This window comes from Rana temporaria, chromosome 3 (assembly GCF_905171775.1).
Source record: "Rana temporaria chromosome 3, aRanTem1.1, whole genome shotgun sequence".
In the NCBI taxonomy this organism is placed as follows: Eukaryota; Metazoa; Chordata; class Amphibia; order Anura; family Ranidae; genus Rana; species Rana temporaria.
In genome coordinates this window covers 333,847,768-333,866,942 of record NC_053491.1, presented here as the reverse complement: position 1 = coordinate 333,866,942, position 19,175 = coordinate 333,847,768, and the positions used below count along the sequence as shown (strand labels likewise).

The following is a 19,175-nucleotide window of genomic DNA, read 5'->3' as shown; positions in this document are numbered from 1 at the left end:
GGCTGCAACAGTTCTTAGGGGTTTAACTGCACAAGAGATGAATTCTTCACAATCAAGTATTTTTCAGTTTTAATTTGTAGATAATTTAGAAAACGCCGTGGATTTTTTACACTTCAATATTATGGACTGTTTTATGTAGATCAATGACATAAAATCCCAATTAAATCCAGGTGAATTTCAGATTATAATTAGCAGTATTCTGACTCTGTTTTGCCCCCCCCCATGGTCATAAGATCGCAGTCTTAAACATAGGACATTATATTAATATGATAAAAATTCCAGTAGCTTTGCAGCGCGTTTTCCAACGTTTTTGCAATAGTGTTTTTTAGCGTTTTTCAGCGTTGGTGTATATATATATAATTTTTTTTTTCTCAATGGATCAAAAACGCTAAAGGCTGGCGAGCCCCATTTTTGAGCGTTTTATCTGCGTTTTTTGCAGCTGAAAAACTCCTCTCAGGACCCACTGGCCCAGATTCAGGTAGATCCGCGCAATATTTGCGTGGGCAAAGATTTTTCTCTGTGCCCACGCAAATATTTTGATTTGCCCGCGATTCACGGAGCAGTAGCTCCGTAAATTGCGCGGGCGCTATGCTAATTTGCCCTGCGTAAGGGCGCCTAATGTAAATGATCCCGCCGGGGGCGGGAATCATTTAAATTAGGCGCGCTCCCGCGCCGAGCGAACAGCGCATGCTCCGTCGGGAAACTTTCCCGACGTGCATTGCGGCAAATGATGTCGCAAGGACGTCATTTGCTTCTAAGTGAACGTGAATGGCGTCTAGCGCCATTCACGAATCACTTACGTAAACTACGTGAAATTTAAATTTCATGAGCGGGAAGGGCGGCTATACTTTAGCATTGGCTGCGCCTACTATGAGTAGGAGCAGCCTTACGCTAAAGTCGCCGTACGGAAACTCTGTACCTTGCGTGCGCAGGGCCCGCGCAACTTTTGTGAATCGGTGGTAGTATGCAATTTGCATACTATACGCCGATCACAATGGCCGCGCCCCCTAGCGGCCAACGCAAGAATGCAGCCTGAGATATGAAGGCATAAGGAGGCTTATGTCTGTCTAAGCGTAGCGATGTTCCTGAATCAGGGGCATTCGCTACGCGGGAGCAAAACAGCTATTGCGCCGCGCAACCTATGGTTGCGCGGGCGCAATAGCTTCTTGAATCTGGGCCACTGTATATATTTATTTATTCTTACAGCCAAAAAACACCCCAGCCAAAAATGGTTGATAACAGCCTATGTGTGCATGGACACATAGGATAACATGCTGGAGAGTTTATTGACTGTAGAAAAAAACATCTGAAGCCACAAATGGCAGCTGTAATGTGCATGAGGCCTAACTAAAGGCACAAGTCCAAACTTTTTTTTTTTTGGATAGAGAGGAAAAGTAAAAGAAATCCCCAATTTTAGGGTTGTCCCCAAAAAAGTAATAGAGGGGACATTTTCCAATGAGGACACAAGTTCTGGTGGCGTAAGTGTCCCTAAGAAATTCAATTTGTAGGGTTTTCCTCTCACCTCCTGTTTGTCTATGGGACAGGAGGTGAAGGGAAATCTCTGCAATGGGACACAGATGGCAAAAAAAAAAATCTGATAGGGGTTATAATCCTCCCTTAATCTATCCAAAAATGACAAAAAAAAAGTTTTGCCTATAGTTCTGCTTTAAAGGGGAGTTCCAGCCAATATTTATGTTTATTAAAAGTCAGCAGCTACAAAAAGTGTAGCTGCTGGCTTTTAATAAACAGACACTTACCTGCTCCAGCATTCCAGCGACGCGCCGGCCGGGGCTCCGCTACTCTCCCCCCCTCCCCGGCCGGCGTCTTCATTGTCACTGTGGGCACCCGGCCATGACAGCTTTCGGCTTCACGGCCGGGCACCCACTGCGCGAGCGACACGGCCCGGCGCTGCGCTGTTTGATTGGACAGGCGATCGCCTAGGACCTGTCACGTGTCCTAGGCGATCGCCTACAGGGAGGGGCTGCCAAAAGGCGATTAAGCTTAATCGCCTTTGCAGCCCTCGGCGGAAGGAGGAAGTGGGACAGGAAGTCCCCTTCTCCTGAAGCCCCCACTCCCCCCCCAACAAAAATTACATGCCAAATGTGGCATGTAAGGGGGTGAGGAGTGGGATAAGCGGAAGTTCCATTTTTGGGTGGAACTCCGCTTTAAGACCAATATATTTCCTTGACAGGGCATCATAAAGACTGAGCTTGCAAACAGTCATTATGGATCATAGTGAACCTCTATTTTCATACAAGTACATGGTGCAGCAGGCACATATCAAAGAAAATGTCAACCCAAAATGTCATATTCCTAAGTCCAAGGCCACATGCTCATCCAGCGCTGGGTCCTTCATCTCACCGTTTAGCCCCTGAATTGATCCTTCTTTTATCATGCAGACTGTTCCCATTCCAAATTCTTGTTTGCTAGCCAGTGAAGGGGTTTTCTCAGGATCCAAAAAAGGGCTGGCATTGGACCTAGGGGAATAAAGAGGACTGGCCGATGAGGGTTAATATCCTTTGGGAGAACTCAGGAAAATATAACTTGCTTCACCAGGCAAAGAAATTGTAACACCGGGCAGGGTGGGTTAGAGGGGGAGCGATCGATTTGGGGGGGGGGGGTAGATCTGAGGGGAAGTTATGAAATGAGGGTAAAATCTGCTGATTTAATCTACCAATCATGTGCAAGCAAAAATGCTGTTTTTTATTTTCCTTGTATGTCTCCCTCACATCTGCAGCGACTGCACTTTCAAGTGCACTTGTAGTGCAAAGTGGCTTTTCGTTTAGGCTCCTTTCACACTGAGTTTTTCAGGCGGTTTAGCGCTAAAAATAGCGCCTAAATAGCGCCTGAAAAACTCCTGCACTGCATTCTCAATGTAAAAGCCTGAGGGGATGCGCTGGCAGGAGAGAAAAAAATCTCCTGCAAGCAGCATCTTTGGCACGGTGAACGGAGCAGTGTGTATACCGCTCCTTCCCATTGAAAACAATGGGACACCGCGGTAATACCGCCGGCAATGTGCCTCTGCAGAGGTGCATTGCGGGCGGTATTAACCCTTTTTCGGGCGCTAGCGGTGGTTAATACCGCCTCGCTAGTGGCCGAATTCCGTGGCAATTCCGACGGTATCATTATATGATTGATTTCTTTCTATTTTTAATTGTTTTTAAAAGGAATCGGTTAACTATTATGTCTCTATACCATGTAAACAGTCATTTTAGCAAAAAAAATAAAAATTTCCTTTACAACTCCTTTTAAGTTTGGTTGCTATGTGTTTGTGATTTTAGTTCACACTCACTCCAAAAAGAGACTTGTTGTAAATATGTGTAGGGTTTATTGCTGCTTTACTCTGCTTAAATGTTCAATAAGTGTTATATAACTGTGAAACTTGTGCTGGCTTTCAGTTCCTGGTTCTTGCTCTCTTTAGGTACAGTAGCACAGTCAACTTTCCTGTTATAGCACCACATATGTCTCGTTTCCTCTGAGCGGATCGGTTCGGGTTGGTTTGGTTCGGAACGCTATTTTGAGTGTTTCCATTATGCAAGCGGCCCATACAACCGAACCTTACCGCGCCATTCTGGGTCCTGCTTCAGATGTGGGGCCATAGAAAATGGTACGATTCTGTTAGGGCGGAGCTACAATACATTCCACTGATTGGTGGACACGCTAGGCATTTTTTTAAACCCTGTATGGCCCCTGACGGTCCGACTTGCAGTGGAAACGCTCACCTGAATAGGCTGAAACATTCTAACCCTTCCAAACTGTACCGACCCGAACCGTTCCGCTCAGTGGAAACAAGGAATTATTTGACATTTGATATGTTTTTATTTTTTGGGAGGGGGGACACAGCACCAAACACTTTCGATATGTATAAAGTTGTGTATCCCATAGTTTGCAGGTTCTAGGTAGGTGCCCTGCACCAGGCCCCTCTCAATCCTTCTCAGTTTTGGTCCCATTCATGTCCGTTGGGGATCACAAGAGGTCTGCCTCGGTCGCTATGCGAACACAGGGTTGCACACTGATGCTGCCTGTTGTAAAGCTTTATTCAGCCAGCACAAACACATGGAGAGCCCCACCAGCAGACCACCGCACTCACACATTTCACCCTTGCAGGCTTAATCGTAGAGATGGGGCCAGTCAGGGTAAAAGTATACTTTATATATACAGCATAATAATAAAATCCTCCATAGACTATCAAACTGTTAATCCCTACAGCATCAGCCTGCAGATAATGGGATACAAAACAAAACAAAAACTCCTGCGCTCTGGTGTCTCGGTAAACACGGGTAGTGTAGTCCAGTCTTAAGGCAAGGTCTAAAGTCTTGCAGCCCTCCTCAGAACAATGGGTGTTCATATGGCTAAAGAGAAAAAGAAAGAAAGGAGGGTGCACCGACCTAGTGCATTTACGCATATAAAAATGTTTATTTAAAATATAATGAAGGCAATGGTCCTACTCAAACGAGCTGAGGTATACGATTTTCTGACAAACAAGCTGGCTCTCTTGGCCCCTTCTCTCTTGGGACTTGATGAGTCTGATGATACCTCAAACGGCTGACGCACTTCTGGGGTGCACCCCTTTTTTCAGAGCCTAGGTGGTCCGTGGTACCTCTCTCCTGTGTGCCCCCAAATATATGTATACATATACATTAGGGATGAGCTCTGGTGTGTTCGCACACTCCACGTGCAGAGCCCGCCAGGAAGTCTGCACGGCGCTGCGCTAACCACAGGCAGGGAGACATTTCCCGATCTCTGCAGCCGAGCATCGGACAGTGTCTCCCTGCCTGTGATTAGCTCAGCGCCGCGCAGGCTTCCTAGCGGGCTCTGCATGTGGAGTGTGCGAAAATGCTGGAGCTCATCCCTAGTATACATGTGCATCAAAGGTCCAAGCTCAGGTGGCCATGATTCAACTAGACCCGCCCCTCGATCATGGCTTGCCCAGCCCATGGGGATGGGACTCTCGCGTTCCCATCCCCATGGGAGGTATCCAACGGACAATCCGTAATGGCCAAAGCAGGAACGTTGCAGAACCTCCCCTTTCTTACACTGGCCAATAAAGCAGTTGTAAACACAATAGGTGGACATACCGACATAATCACACCAAATGCAAAGTGGGGGGGAGAAACGCAGGCAAGTGCAGAGCAGATCTAGGGCTATGAGTTCTTACCCCTATGTGTTTCTCCTCGCGGGGCGACGTGGGCGGTGGTGGAACAGTGATTAGTTGGCAATCCCGGTTGGTGTGGTGTCCCTGGCTCTCCCTGTGTGTCCATTGGGATGCATGCAGTCCCGCGAACAAGAAGTGCGGGTACCTCCTGCGTTCTAACCCGCACATCCGGCTAGACCTGGGGTCACTTCCACTGTTGCACGCGCGCGCCCTTTGTGTAACAAATGTTTGGTGCTCTATCTCCAAAAAATTTGAAACTTCAGCTTTTAAAGTAACCTCGCTTTGCCCATGCTGTGATGCCCCTTACTTCCAGGAGCAGTGATGGTGATCATCAAGGTTTTAACTCTTCGTCTGTCAATCCAAATGTTAACTGGAGTTTTATTTTAGCCTTTCTTTGATATAGGAGCATTGTTTTTCATCGACATTAAACATCCATTTTTCCATTTCTTTTTACTACAGGCCAATGAAAACAGTCTGCTTAGCGCCCAGCTGAAAGGCTTTCCCCTGTACCTTCACTCCAATCTAGGCCTCAAGGACTGCAGCATCAATCCCAAATCCCCTCTCTTGTATATAACCAAGCCCAACCAGGTGGAAAAGGGTGAACTACCAGGAGAAGACTGGACAGTGTTCCAGTCCAACCACACCACTTATGAACCGGTTCTACTGGCCAAGACCAAGTCAGCAGAGACTATACCTCATCTCAGTGTAGACGCGGCCCTCCACACAACAGTGGTTCAGGACCTAGGACTGCATGATGGTATCCAAAGGGTGCTTTTTGGTAACAACTTGAACTTCTGGCTTCATAAGCTGGTGTTTACGGATGCAGTGTCATTCCTGACTGGAAAAAGGTTGTCTCTTCCCCTCAACCGCTACGTACTGGTTGACATCGACGATATATTTGTTGGGAAGGAGGGAACTCGCATGAAAGTAGAAGATGTAAAGGTAGGCATGGTTAATATGGTGGTCATGTAAGCTTTCATCCTTTATTATGACTATGACCTATATTATTGGATTACATTTGTGTGTGACTGTGACCGTTTTTTGTTTCAGGCACTGTATGATACCCAGAATGAGTTAAGAGCGCACATCCCAAATTTCACCTTCAATCTTGGCTTTTCTGGAAAGTTCTTCCACACAGGTGGGTGAGAGAAATATACGAGGCATTAATAAGTTAGTTCTTTTAATAATAATTGCTGTATGTTGTAGATATTTCTACAGCAAATATAGTATTTGCCTTTTCTTTTTTTTTATTGGGTACTTACAAAATATTTCACGTAAGAATAAATCATATTTAACACTTTCACCAAAAAGGTGGAACTCTATGGAAGTCTCAAATAGCAGCTAGATTGGGTATAAATAGACGTGAATGAGACACATCCTCTATCTTTTTTATTTTTCTTGCTTTCTCAGATTTTTTTTGTTTTGTTTAGAGTGGACGAGGGTTTGTTCAATGTAATTGATGCCTATGTCCTTTCAGTCCAATTATTGACTGTTGTCGCGTAGACAGGAAGTGGGGAAATTTCAGTGACGATGCAAACAGCAAAAACGCATCCAAAGTTCTCTCTTTCCGCTAAGACCCCTTTTCACACTGAGGCATTTTTCAGGCGCTTTGGTGTTCAAAAAAGCACCTGAAAGAAGCCTCATCTGCAATCCCAATGTGAAAGCCTGAGTGCTTTCAGAGCCCTTTCACACTGCCAGCGCCCGAAAAACGCTCTTAACCATTTCAGGCCTGGGCCAATTCGGACAATTCGTTTCTACATGTAAAAATCATCATTTTTTTGTTAGAAAATGACATAGAACCCCCAAACACCCATATATGTTTTTTTTAGCAGAGACCCTAGAGAATACAATGGCGGTCATTGGAACTTTTTATCGCGCACAGTATTTGCGCAGCAATTTTTCAAACACGATTTAAAAAAAAAAAACCTGTCTAATGCTTTAAAAAAAAAAAAAAAACAGTAAAGTTAGTCCAATTTTTTTGTATAATGTGAAAGATGAAGTTACACCGAGTAAATAGTTACCTAACATGTCACGCTTCAAAATTGCACACGCTTGTGGAATGACGCCAAACTTTGGTACTTAAAAATCTTCATAGGCGACGCTTTCATTTTTTTTTTTTACTGGTTACATGTTTTGAGTTATAAAGGTGGTCTAGAGCTAGAATTATTGCTCTTGCTCTAACGTTCGTGGAGACACCTCACATGTGTGGTTTGAACGCCATTTCATATGTGGGCGGGTCTTGCGTATGCGTTCGCTTCTGCATGCAAGCACACGGGGACAGGGGCACTTTAAGAAAAAACTTTTTTATTATTATTGTTAATTTTACTTATTTTTAAAAAATGTTGACACTTTAAAAAAACAAAAAAAAAAAATTTGAGCACTTTTATTTCTATTACAAGGAATGTAAACATCCCTTGTAATAGGAATATGGCATGACAGGTCCTCTTTACAGTGACATATGGGGTCAATAAGACCCCACATCTTGCCTCTAGGCTGGAAAGGCCAAAAAAAAGAGATCACCGCTTCACAGCCGGAACGGCGCCGTTTTTTTAATGCAGAGGCCGGGTGTGACGTCATAACATCACGCCCAGCCTCCAACGATCATAGAGACTTCGGCGACCATCTGGTCTGCCGGAAATCTCTGTGATCACCATCCGGGGCCGGCGGATCCTGTCACTGACTCACCGATCGCACAAGTGAGTCGGTAGAAGCACCGGAGGAGCCGCTCTGATCGTTCCTATGGTGTAGGGAATCGGCGGCTGAAAATGCAGATTATCTGAATGATGCCTGATAGCTGCAGGCATCATTCAGATATAGCCCCACAAAGCACGGGTTGTCATATGACGTCCTCTGGGCGTCAAGTGGTTAAAGCTCCGCTAAGACCCCTTTCACACTGGGCGTTTTTCAGGCGCTTTGGCATTAAATAAAGCACCTCAGTGGGAAGGGACGCTTTAGGAGCGGTGTGTTCAACGCTCCTAAAGCGCTGCAAAAAAGCTGCTTGCGGGACTTCTTTTGATGCCTTGCCAGCGCAGTGCATCTGTGTGAAAGCACTCGGGCTTTCACATTGGGATTGCAGATGCAGCTTCTTTCAGGCGCTTTTTTTACCGCTAAATCGCCTGAAAAACGCTCCAGTGTGAAAGGGGGTAAAATAAAAATGCCATCAAAGCTGTCTTTCTCTGTTTTCTCTGTGTTGTCAACTCATAACAGAAAATTAGGGCCTGAGCTTGCAAATGAACAGGTATTTTTCTGTACTTGCAGGGCCTGTTAAAGGGATAAATTCTGGGGGAGTGTGCATGTATTGCAGAGATGTACAGCATATGTTTTTTGTTTTCCTTTTTTTGCCCTGACATACACTTTAATTATTTGGTCTGTCAATAAGCTCAGGAAAAATGAGGAGGATTTTCTTTGATCAGTTCTGATTTGCATCATGGGTCACACATTTCATTCTATGTATTCCTTGGACAGGTACTGATGAAGAAGATGAAGGAGATGACCTCTTGCTGTCTTATGTCAAACAGTTCTGGTGGTTCCCTCATATGTGGAGTCACATGCAACCCCACCTCTTCCACAACCAATCAGTGCTGGCTGAGCAGATGTCCTTGAACAGGAAATTTGCTGTGGTGAGTCTGTTTTTATTTCAGGTGATCTTGACTCTTAAGCAAACCATAGATTATGCAAATTTCTTTCCTGCAATCATGAAAGAAAATCGCTCGATTCCCCCATCAACATAGTCAGTGTTGAAGGGGGAATCCCTCCTGGGGAGCTATTATGTTTGCCACATGCTAAAAAAAAAACCATGCTGTTTGTACTAGGGTGACCACATTTCCAAACTACCATTCAGGGACACCCCCCTTCCCAAAAATCAGCTTGTACTGTAACGAATCACAGCACAGTGATTGGACACAAGAGGCGGAATTTATGATATTTCTCCAATCACAAGCAGGGGGTGGGGACTGTGCTCCTCCAGGCATTCCTGGCCAGGACAAGTACTGTCAGTAAGTAAAGCGGTGATGTGGCGGTCTTTTTTGGGGGCATTAGGTTGGCCGGGGGGGGGGGGGGGGGGGCTGTGTAAGTTTAATTCGGGGACACTGTATTGTCCTGAAATGAATGTGCCTGGGACAGACCTGCAAAATACGGGACTGTCCCGGGCAATCCAGGGCACGTGGTCACCCCAGTTTGTACCCAAGTCTTGGGTACCATTAGCCTGCCCATAGATGGATCGAATCTCGGCCGGTTCTTCCCGAGCCGGCCGAGATTCTATCCATCTATGGCCAGCTTTAGGGCTGACTTCACATGGTGTTGAATGCAGATACATGAATTCATCCAACTTTCAAACACTTCTAATAGAACAGAAGGGCTGCTGGTAGAAACATTAAAAGGTAAAGTGAGCTAGACCTGTACAGAAACTGGTAACAACAGTGTTAAAAGTATAGGTGCTTGTGTAATGCCGCGTACAGACGGTCGTTTTTGTGAAAAAACTTTGTTTTTTCTCATGGGAAAAAAACAACGTTTTTTCAAACCTCATTTTAAAAAAACGACGTTGCCTACACACCATTTTTTCAAAATGCTCTAGCAAAGCGGTGTTGCGTTCAGCACGTACAACGGCACTCTGTTCCATTCAAGCTCGCGTCATAACTTGCTTCTGAGCATGCGCGGGTTTAAAAACGTCATTTTAAACGTCGTTTTAGCCCACACACGATCATTTTAAATGACACAAAAAATTACATTTTGAAAAACGACATAAAAAATTGAAGCATATCTTCCTTTATGCAGTCCCCTTCACTTACCTCATCTTTCAATTTTGCTTTTAAATGTCCTTATTTCTTCTGAGAAATTCTCACTTCCTGTTCTTTTGTCTGTAACTACACACAGTAATGCAAGGCTTTCTCCCTGGTGTGGAGTGTCGTGCTTGCCCCCTCACTTGGACTACAGGAGAGTCAGGAAACACCAGGGAGAAAGCCTTGCATTACTGTGTGGAGTTACAGACAGAAGAACAGGAAGTGAGGATTTCTCAGAAGAAATAAGGACATTTAAAAGCAAAATGGAAGGATGAGGTAAGTGAAGGAGGACTGCACTAAGGTAAAGGAAGCTATTTAGGGAAAACAAATTGTACCTTTACAACCCCTTTTCAATGTAATTGTAATGCTGGTAGGTCAGCATCTTAAAGCGGAGTTCCATCCAAAAGTGGAACTTCCGCTTAATCCACCCCTCGCCCCCTTACATGCCACATGTCATTTTTTTTGGGGGGGGAGTGGGGGCTTCAGGAGGAGTGGGACTTCCTGTCCCACTTCCTCCTTCCGCCGAGAAGCTGCTAAGGCAAATAGTCAGATCGCCTTTTGGCAGCCCCTCCCTGTAGGCGATCGCCTGGGACACGTGACAGGTCCCAGGCGATCGCCTGTCCAATCAGATGGCGCAGCGCCGCTCGCGCAGTGGGTGCCCGATCGTGAAGCCGAAAGCGGTCACAACCGGGTGCCCACACTTAGAATGAAGACGCCGGCCGGAGAGGGGGGGGAGAGGAGCAGAGCCCCGGCCGGCGCGTCGCTGGAACGTGGAGCAGGTAAGTGTATGTTTATTAAAAGCCAGCAGCTACGCTTTTTGTAGCTGCTGACTTTTAATAAACATTACAAATGACTGGAACACCCCTTTAATGGCAGAAGCAAAGTGCATGATTACTTGAGCGCTGTTGTGACCTATTCATGGCAAAGTGACAGATTCTCTTGCTAGCCACTCCCCACCTTCCCTATGACCCCTCATTGCTCCATTCATTCATTTTAACCATTTGACATAATCTTCTACCTCTGGGAATAGGGAGCATTGGTGGGGTAGGATGGTAGTTTAGCAAGAGAACCTGTCACTTTGCCCTGAGTTTTCATTCTTTTTAATGTGATTCTTTGCAAATCATTTTCTGCCCTAATATATTTATTGGATTGTGTTGGTCACATATCCCTTTAAAAGTTGTTTACAAGGCTTGTTGTTTTTTTCTTTATTAGCAGTCTGGTCACAAATGTATGAAACCGTAGGCAAAAACATTAATGCCCAATTATTCTAAAATCTCCTTTTAGTTTCTCTTCCTTCCATGTAGTAACACAGGGGGGTTTCCCCCTCACCACCGGCCCCCCATTAACAACAGCTGCTGTTTATATGGCTTTTTGTACTGAACCATGTCGGATGCAAGGCTCCCATTCAAGGAAAATATGTTGGCCTCCTGTTGACGCCTGTCATTATTACTGCTGCTCCACATATATGCATTCTCTCTAGCCATGATGCCACCTGGCCACAGTCTGCCTCCATGAGGAACTCACTGGCATCCTACAGTATGTTGTGCCTGCTGGCTGCACCAGCCCATAAATGTCTATTTCTTCCTTTTTCCATTTAGATCTCCCAACTTCTAGCTGTGCCATCTTTGATATTGCCAACAACAATGGCATCATATAATATGTTGTCCCCAATCAGCTCTGTTCAATACACCACTTTTTTTCAAAACCCCAATTTTGTTTTAAACAAAATTATAATCTAATTGTGGTTTCCTTGCTCACCTCAATTAAAAAAAATTAAAAGAATTGCACATTATTTTTTTACAGGTAACAAAAATGTACATTTATTTATTTTATTGCAGGTTCAATGTCAGGCACCTGCAGACTGTCTGTGTAGCTTTCTGCTCGTACCTCATACGGGAAGGCAGTTACTGAATGACAGGAAGAGTCAATGAACTACTAGAGCACCCTGGTAGTTTGAGAAATACAAGCCATCAGCCGCAAAGGCTGTCAGTACTTGTAGTTAGTTCATTCACAGAACTCTGTGGATAAATAACACGAACGTGGGTGTAGAGAGAAGATCCCCGGTTTACTGTCACATTTAGAAGGGGGATCGGGAAGAGACTGCAGGAGCGGGAACATGTTCCACCCTAAAAATGGGTGATCTTATCCCTTTAAGTGGTCGTGATGAGGGTACAAGAATGCCTTCATGAATAGGATTAGGTTAAAATCTACAGCTAAGCTTGTCCCCCCACCTCTCTTCCTTTGTGGTTTGCCTTATACTCTCTTGATGACCCCCTTGCTTTTTGGCAGGGATCCTCAAACTACAGCCCTCCAGCTGTTGTAGAACTACACATCCCATGAGGCATTGTAACACACTGACATTCACAGACATGACTAGGCATGATGGGAATTGTAGTTTCTGAACAATTGGAGGGCCGTAGTTTGAAGACCCATGCTTTTTGGGCTCACGTAGCATACGCATACATGCCTTGAAAAAGTATTCATATCCCTTGACATTTTCCACATTTTGTCACGTTGCAACAAAAAATGTAAATGGATTTTATGTGATAAAATCCAACACAAAGTGGCACGTAATTGTGAAGTGGAAGGAAAATTGATAAACGGGTTTTTCAAATTTTTTACAAATATGTGAAAAGTGTGGCGTGCATTTGTATTCAGCCCCCTGAGTCAATACTTTGTAGATCCACCTTTCACTGCAAGTCTTTTTGGGGAGGTCTCTACCAGCTTTGCACATCTAAGGAGTGAGATTGGATAAATATTGTCTGTGAACAGCAATTTTCAAGTCTTGCCACAAATTCTCATTTGGATCTAGGGACTTAGATTGGTCCAGTCAAACACATGAATATGCTTTGATCCAAAGCAGGGGTGTCAATCTGGCAGCCCTCCAGCTGTTGCGGAACTACAAGTCCCATCATGCCTGTGACTGTGGGAGTCATGCTTGTAACTTTCAGCCTTGCAATGCCTCATGGGACTTATAATTCCACAACAGCTGGAGGGCTACCAGTTTGACACCTGTGATCTAAAGCATTCCATTGTAGCTCTGAGTATATGGTTAGCGTTACTGTCCCATCTCAAGTCTTTTGCAGACTCTAAAGCTGAATACACACTATACAACTTTTGCAGAGGTTGTGTTCTTGACCATACTGTGCTGCTGCTGTAGAAATTGAGGATCAGGCAGGGTTTCCTGGATCACAAAACTGGCCATTGTTTTTGGCAGGTGAACGATTTCTCATACATTTATTTTCATACAAGTGTTACACTGCTTTATTGGAGATTGGCTTTAAACTATTGTGCCAGTAATGGAAGAATGGTTTATTCTTCCATTCCGGGCAGCTCAGTGGTCAAGTCAGGGGTGGCCACCCAGCGACCCGGTGGCCACATGTGGCCCGCGGAGCTCTCTGATGTGGCCAGCGACCTCCTGCTCTGGACTGGTGGGTTGGCAAGCCCAGATCGCAGGTTGCCGACCCACCATACCGCAGCATCAGTGTTGTGAATGAAGCTGGTGGTAGAGGAAGAACGCAGCTGTGGAGCAGAGCCCCATAAGCCAATGCGTCCTCTACAGCGCCGGCTTTTGCCACAAGTGGAGTCTATGGCAAAGTTCAGCTAACCCATAGGATAGACACAGGTGCACTACGCTGCACCTGCAGTGTGGGTAAACCGCAGCACATCAGTGTGAAACCAGTGTTAAACCAGTCTTGGGCCCTTTTCACACGATCAGCCCGAACAAATGGGACCCTCAATAGCGACAGATGTCCGTTTTACATCCGACTACCTCCAATCCAAACAGAAGGGAATTTGTCCCCTTCCATCTGGGCGGATGGAAGGGCCTATAGAGTAGCCGTGAGCTGTCATCCGCCCGATCTGCTCATTGTGGCCCACGACTGGTTACCAAGTTGCTTAAGTGGCCCTCGCTCTTCAAAAGGTTGGGCACCCCTGGGCTAAGTGGTTACTACTTCTGCCTAGTTGCACTTGGGGTCGTTGATTCAAATTCCAACTGCGGCACTACCTGCCTGTAATTTGCATGTTCTTCCTGTGCCTGTGTGTTTTTCCTCCGGGTTACTCCCTTACTCCAAAGGCATGCTGGCAAGTTGATTGGCTTCTCTCTAAATTGGCCCTAGTATATGTATACATGAATGTGAGCTGGGGACCTTAGATTGTAAGCTCCCTTGAGGGCAGGGACTGATGCGAATGCGCAATATGTGTAAATTGCTGTGTAAATTGTTGCGACTATATAAGTACCTGTAATAAATCAAATGTCTTTGGTTTTATTTTAGGACCATGGTATCCCCACTGATATGGGCTATGCTGTAGCGCCTCATCACTCTGGTGTCTATCCCATTCATGTACAGCTGTATGAGGCTTGGAAACAGATCTGGGGAATCAAGGTGACCAGCACAGAGGAGTACCCTCATCTGAAGCCTGCACGATTTAGGAGGGGCTTCATCCACAATGGAATCATGGTTAGTCCTGAATTGGATGCATAACTTTTATGTTTGGCAATATGCAGACAGAAGGTGAGCTTCATGTTCTGTATAGTTTTTTTGCAAAGTACAGTTGGGCTTTAAGATAAATGCTGCAACAGTAGCATAAAACATATGCTTTCTGAAAGTACTCTATACTTATACCTCTAAAGGGTATGTGCCCTTTCAAACAAATGCCATAGATTTCCGTAGGGCCACCTCCGGAGTATCTCTTGTGTCTGGAGAATGCCCTAGAGAAGTTTTCTTAAGAATTTTCGGAAGCAGAGACTGTATGTGATAAGCAATTATTGCTGCCTCTATTGTATGTATTTGCAAATTAATAGAAACAAGGTTTGTTTTAGAGAATAATGCATACTAATGTATTTTGTTACATCAAGTTTATTCATTGGGCCCACTGCACACTTGTGATTCTGTCATTGGCAACAACTTACCAGTGACAGGACTGCCAAAAAAAACAAAGCAAAAATCATCACCTGCTTCTATGGTGTCACTTCCTCACTGGCCAGATTAGCAAAGGTTCCTTGCTGATGGAAACGCTGCAGGATGTCCCGTAATAATGCATCACTCATCAGAGCAGCGAAGGAACGTCAAATTGAAAACGGGTGAGTATTTCTGTGCCCTGGGAAGCAATTATGTCACCAACGTGGATCACAGATGTGACATGGGCATTACGTGTAAATCTAAACTCTTATTGTTACTGGGCAGCTTCAACTTCAATGGGTCTCGCAATTTACTTTATTTAGGGGTGCAGACTACGGCTCAAGTGTCTTGCTATATAACTATCAACCTCCTGCTGTTATCCTTATTAAAACGTAAGATGGAAGCTAAATGGGTCAATGACTTAGGTCTGTAGGTGGGGGACTGGGAAGATATGTGGGACTATCTCTTTGCGCATTTGGTGGCGGTCAGAGCAGACTCTTCTATTTTAAATTTGTGCACAGAATCTATCTCACACCGGTTAAATTTGCCCCCATTTTACCCTTCAGTTTCAACTGAGTACTGGTACTGCTCGCACAGTTTGGCTGAGTTTAGTCACCTCTATCTGACACTGTTCGGTGGTTCAGGGATTCTAGTTGGGAGTGCCCGGTTGTATTAATGATGTCTTGGCAGTGTCACTGCTGCGGACGACCTTGGTGTGTCGGGTTTGGTGGAGGGAGTGGTGCCTACTAGAGCTCTTAAAACACTGTTCTGTATCCTTGTGTTTTATGCACGCTAGGCCATAATACTACATTGTAGGTCACCTCCCATTCCTACTGTGACCTTTTGGAAGACCTTGGTCGGCAAATTGATACCATTTTACAAAGCGATCGATCTGAGCAGAGGATGTCCTTAAAAATTTGACAGAATTTGGCAGCTCTAGCTATCCTCTCCCTCCACCAATGCCCCTAGCTACTCCCGCGTCCAATCTAAACATTCCCATTGCCAATGTTGTATTGGATGGGACACACACTGGTCTCTTACTTAGGGGTTGATCTGCTTGGTGAATAGAACGCCTTACCTCCAATAAGGAATTTATCGAGTCCATTTCTATGAATATGGTTTATATATTATTATTTTATTGTGTATACCCTGAGCGAGGTGCAACTTGGGAAGGGGGGTTTAAAGTTGTTCTGTTTTTGTTAAATTGCTTTGTATTTTTTGCGACGAGCTCTGCTGAACAGTTTTTTTTTCCTGCAAAATACAATAAAAATAAATAAAACCTTGTTGATACATTCCCTTTTGTGGCCCCATTTTTGAGGATGTCATATCCTTGTTGTTCTGGGAGGATGTCCTCCCAGAACAACAGTGCTCCCGTCCAGCCTATTGGAATATGACACTATAAGGCAGTGGTCTCCAAACTGCGGCCCGAGGGCCAGATGCGGCCCTTTGCTTGCCTTTGACCGGGCCCTTGGGGCAGTATCCCTCCCACTGATACGAGACACTATTCTGACATCTGACACCGACAGTGGAGAGCTATTTCTCCCACTGACACCACTAATGGGCCACCATTTCTCCCTATGATACCAATGATGGGGCACTATTTCTCCCACTAATTCCATATGTCTAGTCCCACTGATGCTAGGAAATTTCCACCCCCGCTGGCCAAAGTCCGGCCCTCCAAGAGTCTAAAGGACAATAAACCGGCACTTTGTTTAGAATGTTTGGAGACCCCTGCTATAAGGTGTTAAAGGGAGTTGTTTTTGTCGGGTGCATAAATAAAAGCTTTAAAACAAACACACTAAATGCGTTTCTGCAACGTGTCCATTAAAATCTTGAACCACAAATGCACCACATTGCCACAAAATTCCCTGACCCTTTTGAAAAACGCAGCAGCTGAAAAACATATAGATGTGAATGTGTCCCATAGGAAGCCATGTTTAATGGACTGTAGTGCATTTGTTTTAAAACCTGCATAGGTGTGACCAGGCTTTACCAAGGGAAAGTCTTTCTTCCTTCCTCTTGTATTAATGAATTTGATTTATTTCACAACAACAAATGAAAAGCATGCAAATCTCTTTATCAGAACTTTCAGTTAAAGCGGAGATTCACCGGTAAAATGCTGTTTTTACCCTTAGATGTATGCTCATTTAGTCTAGGGGAATCGGCTAGTTGTTTTAAAATCCGAGCATTACTTACCGTTGTAGAGGGCGATCTTCTCCGCCACTTCCGGGTATGGGCTGCGGGACTGGACGTTCCTTCTTGATTGACAGGCTTCTGAAAGGCTTCCGACTGTCGCATCCATCGCGTCACGAGTAGCCGAAAGAAGCCGAACGTCAGTGCGCAGGCGCAGTATAGAGCCGCACCGACGTTCGGCTTCTTTCGGCTACTCGTGACGCGATGGATGCGACCGTCGGAAGCCTTTCGGAAGCCTGTCGGAAGACTGTCAATCAAGAAGGAACGCCCAGTCCCGAAGACCCATACCCGGAAGTGGCGGAGAAGATCGCCCTCTACAACGGTAAGTAATGCTCGGATTTTAAAACAACTAGCCGATTCCCCTAGACTAAATGAGCATGCATCTAAGGGTAAAAGAGCAAAAAACAGCATTTATGGGTGAACTCCCGCTTTAAGGGATTTTAGATATACAGGTGTGATTTTTCAGGTCCTGTTTCCCCCAAATTGATTCTGGCTAGAAACACTCTTATGTGTCTCCTGATTTCAATAGAACACAAGTTCGGTAGGCTCTCTAATGAGCACAGAAGATAGATATGAGTCCTAACACGATTTAAATTGAAATCCTGATTCCTTTTCAAAATGTACAATCTCTCCTGCAGGTCCTACCTCGGCAAACCTGCGGCCTCTTCACACACACCATATTCTATAATGAATATCCTGGGGGGCCTGTGGAACTGGACAAGATTATCAACGGTGGAGAACTTTTCCTTACAGTATTGCTCAATCCTGTGAGTACAAAAAAAAAATTGTGTCTGGATGGACAATACATTTGTGTATTACCGCTTGTGACTTTATTTACTGTGTTTTTTGTAACCCTTGAAAAGTTATCCAAAATGTTATGCGGTACTGCTGAGCTGCCCACCTGATCTTTTAAAAGCAAAGTGTCAGCATTTATTATATTTTGTATACTAACTGCTGGCAACAAAAAATTCCAAATCATCTCCTGTGCACCTGGGCCGACCTCGGGTCCTGGATATGCATTATGTATTATAATGGAGGCCTCAATTTTTCCAGCTTAGAATTCCACTCCTTCCACTGGATGTAAGCCAGTGAAAGATCTGTTGTTGGCAGCTGAAGAGCTCTCAGTGGATAGTCGGATGGTGGGGGGGGGGGATATTATCTCCTATGAGTGAGCATAAAGTGTATCCAAACCTGACAACAAAAATGGAAAATATTGCAGACTATCAGACCTTAGGTGTGGTGGCTGCATTCGTTTTTTCAGGCTTTTTTATTTTTTACCTGGTCATCCTACCGGCAATACTGTCCTAAGGTGGCAAAGCTCACCCACTATTATTTTTGAAGGGGCGGCATTTTCACCATTGGACAGCACTACAGGGTACCACCTTCTGTTCTTAAAGCGGGGGTTCACCCTATTAATAAAAAAAAAAAAAAAAGTGTTTTCCTCTAGCATAAAATGAGGCATAGTAGCACGAGCTACAGTATGCCTGTCTTTATTTTTTTAGCCCCGTACTCACTGTGCAATCGTAGAGAGAAGATTCCGACTCCCCGCGGGGAATGGGCGTTCCTATGGAGAGGGAAGGTGGTTGACGGCCGGCTCTGGCACGTCACGCTTCTCCGGAAATAGCCAAAATAGGACTTGGCGCTTCACGGCGCCTGCGCATAGTCTGTGCGCAGGCGCCGTATAGCGCCGTGAAGAGCCGAGACCTGTTCCGGCTGTCTTCGGGGAGCGTGACGTGCCAGAGCCGGCCGTCAATCACCTTCCCTCTCCATAGGAACGCCCATTCCCCGCGGGGAGTCGGAATCTTCTCTCTACGATTGCACAGTGAGTACCGGGCTAAAAAAATAAAGACAGGCATACTGTAGCTCGTGCTACTATGCCTCATTTTATGCTAAAATGTTGTTATGGAGGGTGAACCACCGCTTTAATAGCATAGAATGGAAGGTGTTCTGTTTTCATAGAGGTGAACATACAGTACAGACCAAAAGTTTGGACACACCTTCTCATTCAAAGAGTTTTCTTTATTTTCATGACTATGAAAATTGTAGATTCACACTGAAGGCATCAAAACTATGAATTAACACATGTGGAATTATACATAACAAAAAAGTGTGAAACAACTGAAAATATATTTCATATTCTAGGTTCTT

The 19,175-nt window shown here is 44.9% G+C and overlaps 1 protein-coding gene across 1 annotated transcript in view; it reads left to right on the top strand.

Moving 5' to 3' along the window:
• Window positions 1–19,175, top strand: part of NDST1 (N-deacetylase and N-sulfotransferase 1) — a 173,707-nt gene that overhangs the window by 98,088 nt on the left and 56,444 nt on the right. The window contains exons 3-7 of the mRNA XM_040345034.1: window positions 5,615–6,097; window positions 6,206–6,293; window positions 8,621–8,775; window positions 14,208–14,393; window positions 17,666–17,794. Coding sequence (XP_040200968.1) covers window positions 5,615–6,097; window positions 6,206–6,293; window positions 8,621–8,775; window positions 14,208–14,393; window positions 17,666–17,794 — 1,041 coding nt within the window. The remainder of the gene's footprint in view (window positions 1–5,614; window positions 6,098–6,205; window positions 6,294–8,620; window positions 8,776–14,207; window positions 14,394–17,665; window positions 17,795–19,175) is intronic.